Below are 12,464 nucleotides of genomic sequence, written 5' to 3'. Positions count from 1 at the left end.
AAAAATTAAGTATATAATGGTAGCTACTTGTCAAACCCCATCATCTCAAGTTTTGTTGTCACAGTTGCCTGAGAAGATTCTCAGTCATCCAGGTCCTGGTATATTTGGGAGTTGTATTAGTGTACATGGGCAACTGTCTTCAGATCGTTGAAGACGTTTCACTTCTCATCCAAGAGGCTTCTTCAGATCCAACTGATTAGTGGGAGCTTTCATGTATTTAACCTGTGGGTCAATGTTGAAAGTCGTTTTAACAGGCAGGTCGTTGTATCCCCCACCAGCTAGTGGATCGTTGGGGTCCCCTTAGTCAAGGTATTCTTATCCTTTCCCCTCATCGAAAGCATGAAAGCCTTTCTACAGTTTGTGCAAGGCCCCAATGGCCAAACTAACTTCTCTCTGTGAACTATGTAAAAATGAGTCTGAACTCATAGTCTGTTGTAACCAGGCTTTGTCCCAGAAGGAGGTAGAGAAGGCTGCCCTCATTGAGAAGCTTGCAGCCCTGCAGCAGAACTTGGCCACAGCAGACATGGAGCTGGAGCACACGAAGAGGGAGGCACACAGCAAACATGAGCAGGATAAGGTAAAAAACATGACAGGGTCATATAAGCCCTGGTCACTTTTCTTGTCCATATAACTCAGCCAATCGATTTGTGTTCCAGAATGCAATGGCTGTCCTTCAGTCTGAGCTGAAGGATCTACGGACTCAGTTTGAGGAGTCATTAAACTCCCATGAGAACGGCAAGAAGAGTCTCACTGAGCAGGTCAGAGAGCTAAACCAACACAGCGAATATGCACAGCAGGAGGTGAGAATGTTTATGTGTGTGGCTGACTCATACAAGACTGTTGTTGATCTTTAGTGACTGTTAGGAACTTGATTTTTTGTATATGTATCTCATAGGCTGGATCTCAACAGATCTTTTGCACATCTGCTTCGAGTGTGAGAGGGAGTTTGCACCTATTTGTACCAGGGTGAGGTAGAGTCATTAACCACAAGCTGGCCTCTGTTGATACAAGCTGCCGCCACAGAGCTTTACTTGCATCAGGGTGCCATCAGGTGCAGAGTCTGCGTTGCCAAATCCTACAAGGAACACTGGTGTCCACTCGTCAGACTCATGCTCTGCTCTTGCTCTCTGTGTCTTTTTCCTGTCAAGTCCACTGCCGGAAAATTTATCCACTGGCCTAATATAAACATAAAAGTGCAATTAGGCTATAATTTTGGCCAAGTGACATACCTCTCTGAGCCAAATGAGAGCAGTAAATCTCAACTCTCGGGGTTGCTTGAGGTCAGGATTCCAGGCACAGGGTCGCCGGGCATTTTAGTGAAATAACAAGCTCACAGTCACCTCATTAAGACGTAACTGCTGAGCTGCAAGGGCCTCATCGTGCCTTGATTTAAGAGCCTGGTTTTCCTGGAAAAGTGGATTGTTTATCTGTGTGGGACGTTTTGGTTTCAGTGAAAATGCAAAAATGAGGATCATCCTGTCTTCGCTCCATCTCCTTAGTCTTGTCAAACTATACTGAATGAGGTTGTGTGGAGCCAAAGCAGAGGAGTCTTGAGGTTTGGACAGCCCTCCCTAGTACCGTATATCAAGTCAGGCTTCAGTGACACTGTCATATTTGGCTGCCACTCCTACTCATTTCCTTGTTTGATTATTTTCTGTAATCCTATCTCAGGATTCTCATGTCAGACACTGACAAAGGGAGAACCAGTGAGCAGTGTTGGACTGGGAAAGAAATGCAGCCCTGGAGTAATCCTTTGGGCTCGGGTTGGTAAAGGTTGAAATTTGGGGAACACAGTTTCAGCACGTTCCCATGCTTGCCTGAATGATGCGTACTAGGTAGAAAGAGCCGGTAAAGGGGGGGACAGGGCCAGGATAAATTAAATGGATCTTTTGATGGCCACTGGCATACTGATGTAGCAGCCCACCGGGCTTTGTCCCAGTTTGTCCAATGGCAAGTCCGACCATGCCAGAGGTGGGAGGTTGCAGTCCCTGGTACCATAATGTGAAATTAAAGTTTGAGTTAACCCCTAGTGTAAATAAGCTAGTGGGAGAGTGTTTATTTTCTCCCTTGCAGCAGTGAGAGGCTGGCTCCACTGGGACTCCAGGTCCCCCTCTCCCATCCTAATAACACAACACCGCTGCCCTCATATTCTCGGGCCTTCTCCTCTGCTCCCCACCCAAAAAATCTGATAAAATAAAGTATAAATGGCCAGATCAGCACTCGCTTGTTTTTTCTCACATTAGAGTTTATGAGAAAGAACCATCTTGTGTGGCCTCTGAACATAACACTCCTCCTCATCCTGGTCCTCATCCTCCCTCCTCCACCCACTCTCCCCCTTGTTCCCCACCTCCTCAGGGGGGCTGCTGTTTATCATGTTGCACTCTGTGGATTTTTTACACTGTGAGCTGCAGCAAGGAGATTGGAAGAGACAGCAACTGGCTACAGGCCCAAATGGCTCTTATCCATGCCCAGATAAGCTCTGTCCTCCCTATTTCTCCCGCTACACATATGCTGCCATAAAAACAGAATATAGGTCATACTGTATCTTGAGACCTTGCACATAGCACTTAGAGTAAGAGATGCTGAGGTTTAGCTTTCAAACAAAGACGCCCTAATGCCTTATCTGATCCAAAATCAGTTTCGCAGTATGGTGAAGGATTTTTCTAATTCTGATTATTATACACATGTGTTTGAGTGTTTGATGTTTTGTACGTAGCAGCCCGATTATACTTTTGATGAATTTTGAGGATAAAATGAACTTTGTCTGTGTTAAATGTTTTAATTGAATTTATATTGAAAACAGATCATATCCATTTGAAAAATCTATGATCAAATAAATTGTGGATTGAATTGACAATCAATTTAAGAAACAACAAGAAAAAAGTTACTATTTTTGTATTAGAGTTTATGTATTAACCTTATCTATTGATTATAATAAAGATAATAATAATAACCAATGTGAAAGTGATTTATCAGGTTCCCTGTTTGACTAAGATCTCCCAATTTAGCCTCATTGACAAAACATCATTCCTTTCCTTCTCCCTGAAGTTAGAAGGCCTTCGTCGGCAGCTGCAGGAAGCTGAGGACGGACTTATTAAAGGGCGAAAGGAGCTGATTGAGGCCCACAGGGGGCTCCAGGACTGTGCACAGGAGCGGGACAAGCAACGAAAAGAAGTGCTGGACCTGAGAAGACTCCTGGGTGATGAGACCAGAGAGAAAGAGGCCATCCAAGCCTCCAACCAGGAGCTCAGAGCTTTCATTAAGAGAGCGGAGAGTGACAACAGCAGGTACAGCCGTCACATGGAACTGAGTTCCAGTAAATCCTGTTGTGCTCTTGGTGCAGCAATGGATATTGAATTTTTTGCTAATTTTAAGCATCTCTTGACTAGTCTGAGACGATCTGTGGAAGAGAGGGAGCAGAAAGTGGCTGTCTTAGAGGAATGTAGGAGCTCGATGGACCAAGAGGCAACCACTTTACGGAGCAGCATGAGGGAGCTGGAGAAGTCTCGCCTGCAGGCACGCAGAGAGCTGCAGGAGCTGCGCAGACAGGTGAAAGATTATCCAGGTCACCGCTTTCCATCTGATTTATTATAAATAAAGGATTACTTTCAAATAGTTTGTGCTGTGTTGACACGAGCAGGTAAAGATCCTTGATGGTGAGAACAGCCGGCAGAAACAGGAGCTGCTGGAGCTGCAGGCCCGGGTATGTCAGGAGGAGCAGAAGGAGGAGGAGGCCCGTCGCGAGGCTTTTACTCTTAAGCAGAGAGTGCTGGAGTGTGAGGCCGGCAGAGATGCAGCGCTGAATGAGGTAGAAGGACACAGGGAAGTAATCTGTGACAATGATGCTGGAACAAACTGTTTAGCTTTGCATACATAGATAAATGAAGAATGCCTGCAGAGACATGAGGATGTAAACATAACACATTCCATTGTAACAGTGATGGGATAGTGGCAGTTTTATTATGAAAACTTTAATGAATATAACTGAACATCAGTTAATTAAAGAAACTAACAAGCTTTGTTTAATTATCAGAACTATCAGAGAGAGAAAATAGAATCTGTTTTGATGCAAAGGGAAAAAAAGGTTTGTATTTTATGAAGTTGGGTTTGAACCTCTTCTGTCCCATAACTATATTTTTAGGGTCCCCAAGTTCTCATGACCCCTGCAGTCAAATTGTGCTTGAGTTGTCAAGTGAACGTATGACATAGTTAAATGGATAGCACTTTATTATGATGCATATGAAGCCTGGTTAATATATCCTTTTTAAAATTAAATCCAGTAATGTCGATACACCAGTCTTTGAAGTATTCTGTCTACATATTTTAACCCTGAGGTTAAGAGATTCCAACATACTTTCTTGAGTAATAATAGGCCTCAGTCATAATTATTGTAGCTGTTAACTCCTTGTAATACTCTTCATATCCTATTAGAATTCCCATTAGAAAACAATGCACAACTCCTTACAGAAACATGTACACATTATTGTATTTACACAGTTAATTGTCAGTTAATAGTAAATACTCTGGTATTTTCTTCTTGCATTACAGTTAATCTGTTAATCACTGTTTTTCAGTGATGTAGTTAGAACCATGTTCAGGCCATTGCCGGGTCGCAAGGTCAGATTTTCATGTAGACCAAGATCAAAATATGGTGTAGATAGAAAAATAGATTCTTTATTTGTGCATGTAGGGTAAATGGTGTTTCCCATTGTTGATAAGAGGGTGATGGTCCGTAAAGTTTTTACCATCCATGCAGTCAGTCAGACCTCATGCTTTCAGCTGCAGTTGTGGTTGTGTAATACAGTTTTTTCGCTCACATGAGAACTTGGCTTGTACCTGTCACTTAGAATCTATTTCACCTGAGAGTGACCTTCGTGCATTTGCACCCCTGTTATGGCCATGGATTGAATTATTTCTGTGGGAAATGTGTTTGCACCAATAATCACAGGGCATTCTCTACACGTCAACATAATAAAACATCAACAGACATAACCAGCTACACCTTGTGCATGTTTAAAAAAAACAAAACTGCTATAGAATATAAAAAACACTGTAAAAAACTCAAATGCCTAATGTGAAACGCTGCAGGGCAGCCACAGATGAGCATCCCTGGAAGTATACAACCTATGTATCTTGGTCTAGTTACATTTACACTGTTACATTTACAAAACACTACAAACAAAAGTCTGTGGTTAAATAAAGATAGATGGCAGAATATTCCTGGTATGAACCGACAACAGTGTCCATTTGTGTCTTCAATTTGTAAAGGATTAGAAATGTCAAACGTACTCAAAGCACCACAGTTATGACATAATTATCGTACACATGGCAAAATCTACAGTATAAGATAAATATATGCATGACTTACAGAGAAAATTAGGTTTGTCCTAAACCCAGTCCTGTATGTTTTTGCAGGTTGCAGGTCTGCAGCGTAGTTTGGTAGAAATGGAGACCGTAGAGCAGCAGAGCCGAGAGCTACTGCAGGAAAAAGAGGCCCATCAGCAGCACAGTGACAAGTGGCACAAAAATACCTCTGCCCGGCTGGAGGAGGCGCTAGAGGATGCCAAGGTCCAGGTCCAACAACTCTCTGTACAGGTTGGCCTTGCTGAAAGTAAGGTTCAGGGCCTGGAAGAGCAGCTCCTGTTGGGTGATGCTAAACGCAAGGACCTGGAGCTCAGGCTGGGAGGGTTGTATTCAGCTTTGCGTCGCACACTCGGCATCAGCCACACGAGGCTTTCAAACACACCTGGGTCACGTAGACGGTCTCCCTCTCCTTGGAGACGCCACGTGCAAATTAGAGGTATGGTGATGTATTTTTAAAATAAGGTTTTGTGATGCCTTTTTGATTATAAATATATTCATCATTAATAAGTGTTGTGTCTGGTTAGGCGGGGAGAGTGTGACAGACGGATCTGTGTTGTCCTTGTCTCGTGATGAAGATGAGGAACTGGATGTCGACATGGTGCACACAGCTCTACAGGAAGTCCAGCAGGAACTCAGGGATGCACAAAGAGACAGGGTATATTTGATCCTCTTACTGACTGAATTTATGTTCGCAGACACAAACCACAAACTGAAATGTATTGTTTACCTAAAGTTGGTTTTTGCTTTTCAGGAAACCAAATCAGTGAATTGAACAAATGTAATTCACTTATTTAAAGTTTGGGGACTATTTGTCTTATCTCATGAATTCATGTTTCCCTTAGGATGAAGCCAAGGCTCAGGTTGTCAGTCTAAGCCAACAGGTGACACAGCTCAGAGACAGCCAGGAAAAGTCAGCCACTCAATTACAACTACTACAGATGTCCTTCAAGCAATCAGAGCAGGGTAAGAAAACCAGCGGGTCCTATAAACATACACTAAATATAATTTAGTAATTCTGTTGAGACCTACAGCATATCTAACATGTTTTTACAGGAAAAAGAGAGATGGGAGAACGTTTGCACGAGGCACATATATCCATTTCCTTGCAGGAGGAAGCAGCATGTCGCTCAGAGAGGGAGAAGAGAAGCTTTGAGGAGGAGGTAGCTCAACTCAGGGCTAGAATGCAGGCTGCTGAGGCTGAGTCCAGGGCACTGCAAGTATGTAAAAGGCAAAGAAATAAAGAGCACACAATGCAACATCTTAAAAGGATACAACTGAACTGATGAAATCCTGTATCAATTCCTCTCCAGGATAAGTTGGAGGTCTTGCAGGGCTCAGAATCGCTTGCAAAGGCTGAACATCGGAAGCTGAAGGAGTCTCTGGAAGCAGCAGAGAGCAGAGCCAGCCGTCTGGAGCTGTCTCAGCGAACGCTTGAGGGCGAGCTACAGCGGGCCCAGCTCAGGGTGGCTGAGCTGGATGCGGAGGCTGGGGCACTGCAGGAGAGGATAACAGAGCTAAGGAGAAAGCTAGGCGAGAGCGAGGACCGCTGTGCGGTGCTGAGGGTGAATGAGGAGAGACTGACCACGTCACTGGCCCGAGCCGAACAGCACGAGAGCCATCTGAGAGAGCAGCTCCACAAACTGTCAGAGACTCTCAGTGACAACAGGAACAACAGTGGAACCCTGCAGGAGCAGACAATGCAGCTGCAGAAGGCTCTGACTGCCAGTGAGCATGACCGGAGGCTGCTGCAGGTATACAATCTATCCATGACACTCACTTCTGAAGTGGAAGTGAAAGATACAGAAACAAATTCTGAGCAGACATTAATTTGAGGTTTTCTCCATTTCTGTTGAAAAAAACATGCACTTAATTTTTTAAGACTTAATCCTCGCTTTGATTTACACAACAGCTACGTAATCTCCGTTCCAGACTGCAAATGTTTTACTTACATTTGCTGCTGTGGTTTTTACCTGAATAACCTCAAAGACTGAGCAATAAAATGCTCAGGCAAGCTCATTAATTCTCCCTGAGTTTCTCAGGAGAGATTTCCGGTCTTAGTTTAGGAATGAACTTTAAAGATACTGAACAAACAAAAACATGACATTCTTATTATAAATCTCTTGATTTGCTCAAAAGCTGTTGGCTTGCTGCAGTGAAAAGTCTTGTTTGCAACTTTGAACAGTTTGTCAAATATAAAGGAAGGTGAAAAGTACAAGGTCAGTGGCTTATGTGTAGTGTATGTCAACATGTGTGTGTGTTTGTGTGCATGCCCATAGGAACGTCTGGATAAAACACGAGATACCCTGTCAGAGAGCAAGAGGCTGAACCACACACTAACAGAAAGGACCCAAAACCTCGGAAGATCCCAAGAGGACTTGGAGCTTAAAAATTCTGAGCTGGAGAAACATAACAGGTCACTGAAGGAGGTGAGATAATTTGAAGTAAAAAGAGTAAATGGTGTAAACAAAAGTATTAAAGTTTGATTTATGGATGATATATTTGTGTCCCAGAGTATGAAGCAGTGGCAGAAGGCTGAACTTCAGGCCCAGGGCAGCTCCCAGCAGCTGCAGAGAGACAAGGAGGAACTTCAAGACAAGATCACCAATCTGCAGAGCACTTTGCAAAAGCTGCAGAGTGAGAGAGCAGAGACGGAGCGGGTGATGACACGACTCGGGAAAGACAAGTCAGCTCTCAGAAAGACACTGGAGAAGGTGGGCTGTCATATTAGCTGGATCCTGCTGTTCCCAGAATGCCACATTATAGTGGCGTTCATGCAGACATTTAAAGGTTTAGTGTGTAAAATTTAGTGACCTCTAGTGGTGAAGTTGCATGTTGCAGCTGAATACCCTTCATCTCACCATCCCCTTCCAAAAATGAAAGAGAACCTGTGGCAGTCTTCAGTTGGAATTAAAAACTAAAAAGGTTTTTAGTTTGTCCTGTCTGGACTACTATAAAAAAACATGGCCGCCTCTGTAGAGAGGACCCGTCCCCGATGTAATTATAAAGTATTTCAATATAAATGGCCCATTCTAGGTTAAAGAAAACAAATTTGTATGATTTTGATGATTACACACTGATGAAAACATCACTGGGATTATTTGATATGAACTTTCTGCCAATAGATCCTTTTCACCTAAATATTACTCACTGGACCTATAAGTCTCAACTTAATAAAACTTGCCATCAGCAGAAAATCAATGTTGAGTGATGCTCTTTAAGAAGAGAAGTAAAAATAATATTTCATGGTGTCAGAAAAAAATACCATCTGTGGGAGAAAGACTGTTTTATAATGTTACACCTAAAACAGTAAAGACAAACTAGGACCCCAATACATTAGACTTTTGTTCAGTGGGTTAGAGTCTTGGTTGCTAAATATGAGGTAAAACATCTGAAATAAATGAGGCAGCCAAACCACAAATGGCTTTAAATGCAATTAGAATCATCTTAAAGTTAATTCTACAACTGCTGGAAGCCTTTGTACATAAAGAGGCCAGAGCTGAAGTAATGTGTTTGTTGTTGGTCAGAAGCTTTTCTGCCACATTCTGGACCAAGTGAAGACACATACATGGGCAGTTAATCCAGGGGGGATCGTTCTGTCGTTTCGTAAAGTTATTATTTTAATTTTCTGCACATTATCTTGCACACTGAAAAAAGATGATGAAAACATGTTGGTGGACTGTGAGAACCTTCTGCTACACACATTTACAGGAAGGCACATGAGTGCAGAGCAATCATGGTGAAGTTGTTCACATTATGTCACCCTCATGCTGTTTGTCAGGTGGGGATGGAGAAGTTGAGACGGGAGGAGGAGGCAGCGTCAGCAGCCAGGGAGAAGGAGCAGTTGGGGCAGACAGTCCGCAGCCTCAAGCAGGAGCTTGATCAAAAACTGGATGAACTGCAGACCCTGCAGGTGAGAGGATGTGGGATTAAAACCAGGGATTAGCAGGAGGTTATTCTCTGGAGGGCAAATGATTTGGAATAGACCCCAACAGATATAACATGTATATGGACAATTTGTTTTTGCCTTTGAAATACTTAAATACTAATGACAAAACAGAATAACAACCCAGTCAAGCAGGCAGTGAATACAAACAGCTCCACATCAGATATAATGGACATGGAGGAGATATGAATAAAAATCTGAATGTTACTACACTGTCATATTAGGCGGTGTATTTACTAAGTATTTACATATATTGACATTACTTTGTAAATCTATGAATTAAATAAAAATCTTCCTGCAGCTCATATAACAGAGAAGAATATTAAATCTGGAAACCTCTCTAATGCCATTCGAGTTCTGTAAGTATCAATGAGAGCTCAGGTAATTTAAAAGAAATTTAATTTATACTAATAATATGTTGGGGCCTCCAGTGTAGACAGTGGATATCCGGACCAAGACTCTGTCTACTGTTCACCGTGCACTGTTTACAGTCCAACTAGTTTCTTTTATCACACGAGTCAAATGTTTTTCCTCACAAAGCACAAACAGTGATACTTTTTGTAGGTGTTTTAAGTCCAGATCTGTAATAACATGAATGCAGATAAATTGAAAATGTGATGCATTTCTGTCAATGTGTCCCGCCTCTTTTGCTCTCCACATGTACTTCTGGCCACCAGAGCCTGCTCAGACATGATTGGTCAAACTATAAAGAGAAACCAGAAGGCTTTTGACAGCAAATGTTGTCCTGCGCCTATTCTGCATATTCACATGTAGAATCTGTTTATATAGAAGGGGTTTATAGAGAATTTTGATTAATTTGTACCTATGTGAAAAATCTGTCTGACCTATATTTTGTGCAGTTTTCCCAGGTAAGGGCCTGTGAGATCAGGGACATAACTGCAAGATCAGAGAACCTCTGTGTCCTATAAAACAATCCTGACCTTTATCTCTCTTCTGCTCCATTTTCAAATATGTTCTATGGGAACTGTCCTTAGGCCCAAATCTCTCAGCTGGAGCACTCTCATGCACAGCGCCTCCTGGAGGTGACAGCCCGCCATCACCAGGAGCTGGATTTGGAGACAGATCGTCTGAGAGACAGTCAGTTCCAAGCAGAGCAAGCCTTGGAGTCAAGGGAGAAAGCTCATCGCCAGAGGGTCAAATGCCTGGAGGAACAGGTATCAAAGTACTTTTTTTGCTGTACATATTAACAATAACAAATCCAGTTTGTATTTTAGATTTGAAATAGTAAAACACAAACATCCCATTATCCCCCCGGTCCTACCTCGGCTCAACAAGACCAACACACCTCAACACTGTGCTATAGTTCTGTGAAATAAGATATGAAAAGTTGCCATTTGGAAAATAACTTTTCTGTAGATCCTCCAAGTGCATGTTTTTGAAAAAAAAAAAAAAATACAGCATCTTTAAGCCACTGATAAAAAGAGGGGCAGACCTCCATTGTGAGACCAAAGAATTTCTGGCAAGTAGAGATGTGAAAGATATATCTTTTTGCATAGACACTGAATTGTCAGAGATCCTATGGCAGTGGACATGGTTGGTTCTAATTGCAAACAGTTTGGAAGGTTGTCTTTGTTTTGTGCCATAAGTTTGCTGAATCTCAATGTTTTTGTGTTTCTCTATCCTCCTATTTTTGTTTTCCATAGGTGCTAGTTCTCAAAGATCAGCTGGAACAGGAGACAAGGAGACGGCATGCCTATTTCAGTCAGATGCTTCCACCTGGTGTGTAGGCTGAGACCCCGTGATGAAGTATGTAGCACCTCTGGCCTCCTCATTCACTGCTCTTCTGGCAGCTTCCCCAACAACGTTATGTTACAAGCTGCGTCCACATTTGGAAGCCTGCGCGCACACAAACACACTCCCAAGGCATTTTACTCCCACCCTTGCACATGTGCACAGCGGATTACATTAATCTGCAGGAAAACTCAACAACAACAAACAATGAGTGTTTTGTTTATAAGTGGACTGGATGTGCCAAATTGTTTTAAGGATTTCCTCTGGCTCGCTGCAGTTGGCGTTTCTAAGCCTGTTTATGCTGTGTCATTTTTTAAGGAAACAATGTGATGAAAGATTTCCTTGGTTGGTGCTTTATTCTTCTATAATTGTTCGTATACACATTTGTCATACTGATTCTGGACCAATTTTAAATGTCACAATCATGTGTTTCCTAATGAGAATATATGTCCAAATATTTACAATTACTCCCTGTAGATTTCAGCTGATTTTCCTGGTGCTGTGATTTGTAGTGTTAAGTGCTGTCGTAAAGATTCTATAGAGTAACTCATTTATCTTATTATGTATTGTGTATTGTTTCACTTGATCAGTGTGTGGAAAATGTTTGGTTGTTTCGAATAAAACTGGGTGTATCAGAACACAACTATGCCATTTTAGTTTTGAAAAGATGTTGATATGTGCTTCCATGTGATCAGCAATGTTTATTTTGCTGGCCACACAACTTTGCTGTGGAAAGAAAGTTTTCTGGTGAAGGACAGCGCTGCCCTTTTCCTGGCATGTGTGAGCTCTCGCGTTTGGTTCGCACCATTAAAAGCCTTTGTGGATTTAGTGTTGTGGGTGAGAGAATGACCTTCGCTCTCTGTTGACAGTGCTGTCTTCAGTGTTTTCTCTCAAAGTTTTTTGCCGACTCAGAGTGTGTGTGATCGGCGTCACTCAGTCCCTTTGTAATCCTCCACATCCCTAAAATCCTGAACTAATGTGGGCTCTTCTCTTTACTGATAAGAAACAACAGATATGTTTCCCATGTTGTGTGTTTTCATCCAGTCTGCTGTGTGTCTCTTTTCTCTCTTTTCTTTCAGTTTTTCCTCTCACCATACTTTCTGTACAGTGTAACTTTCACAGCAGTACACATGCATGTCCCTCTGCTGTCTAACCTCTCATGCCTTGGTAACTGCACATAGTAGAGTGGAGTTTCTCTGAACGGGGGAAAATCTTGTCAGAATTTCTTTAAAACAGCCCTTTGATTATCATAGATCCGCCCAGTGGTTATCCAGTTACCGGCCTCTTCTCAGCTATTGGCTGGACGCAGCTAATTATGCAAGGTAGTGAATCCCTGTGGGGGAGGTGGGGCCAAAACTGAAAGAACTCCTTTGGCAGTCAGAATAGAGCTTTTATTGAGGATATT

The 12,464-nt window shown here is 42.5% G+C and overlaps 1 protein-coding gene across 4 annotated transcripts in view; it reads left to right on the top strand.

The window, feature by feature from the left end:
* Positions 1-11,750, top strand: part of crocc2 (ciliary rootlet coiled-coil, rootletin family member 2) — a 36,571-nt gene extending 24,821 nt beyond the window's left edge. For 2 of the 4 annotated variants that reach the window (XM_020080759.2, XM_069522502.1), the window contains 15 exons: positions 443-577; positions 657-800; positions 3,049-3,287; positions 3,390-3,549; positions 3,641-3,808; positions 5,416-5,800; positions 5,889-6,019; positions 6,207-6,327; positions 6,418-6,581; positions 6,675-7,115; positions 7,641-7,790; positions 7,875-8,075; positions 9,143-9,274; positions 10,303-10,482; positions 10,972-11,750. In XM_020080759.2, the coding sequence (XP_019936318.2) occupies positions 443-577; positions 657-800; positions 3,049-3,287; positions 3,390-3,549; positions 3,641-3,808; positions 5,416-5,800; positions 5,889-6,019; positions 6,207-6,327; positions 6,418-6,581; positions 6,675-7,115; positions 7,641-7,790; positions 7,875-8,075; positions 9,143-9,274; positions 10,303-10,482; positions 10,972-11,055 (2,835 nt within the window). In that variant the 3' untranslated portion in view covers positions 11,056-11,750. The remainder of the gene's footprint in view (positions 1-442; positions 578-656; positions 801-3,048; positions 3,288-3,389; positions 3,550-3,640; positions 3,809-5,415; positions 5,801-5,888; positions 6,020-6,206; positions 6,328-6,417; positions 6,582-6,674; positions 7,116-7,640; positions 7,791-7,874; positions 8,076-9,142; positions 9,275-10,302; positions 10,483-10,971) is intronic. The other 2 variants (XM_069522500.1, XM_069522501.1) reach the window with 2 other exon arrangements.
* The last annotated feature ends 714 nt before the right edge of the window (positions 11,751-12,464 follow it).

The sequence above is a fragment of the Paralichthys olivaceus genome, chromosome 3, assembly GCF_024713975.1.
Source record: "Paralichthys olivaceus isolate ysfri-2021 chromosome 3, ASM2471397v2, whole genome shotgun sequence".
Taxonomy (NCBI): Eukaryota; Metazoa; Chordata; class Actinopteri; order Pleuronectiformes; family Paralichthyidae; genus Paralichthys; species Paralichthys olivaceus.
This window is presented reverse-complemented; position numbering and strand designations above follow the sequence as displayed.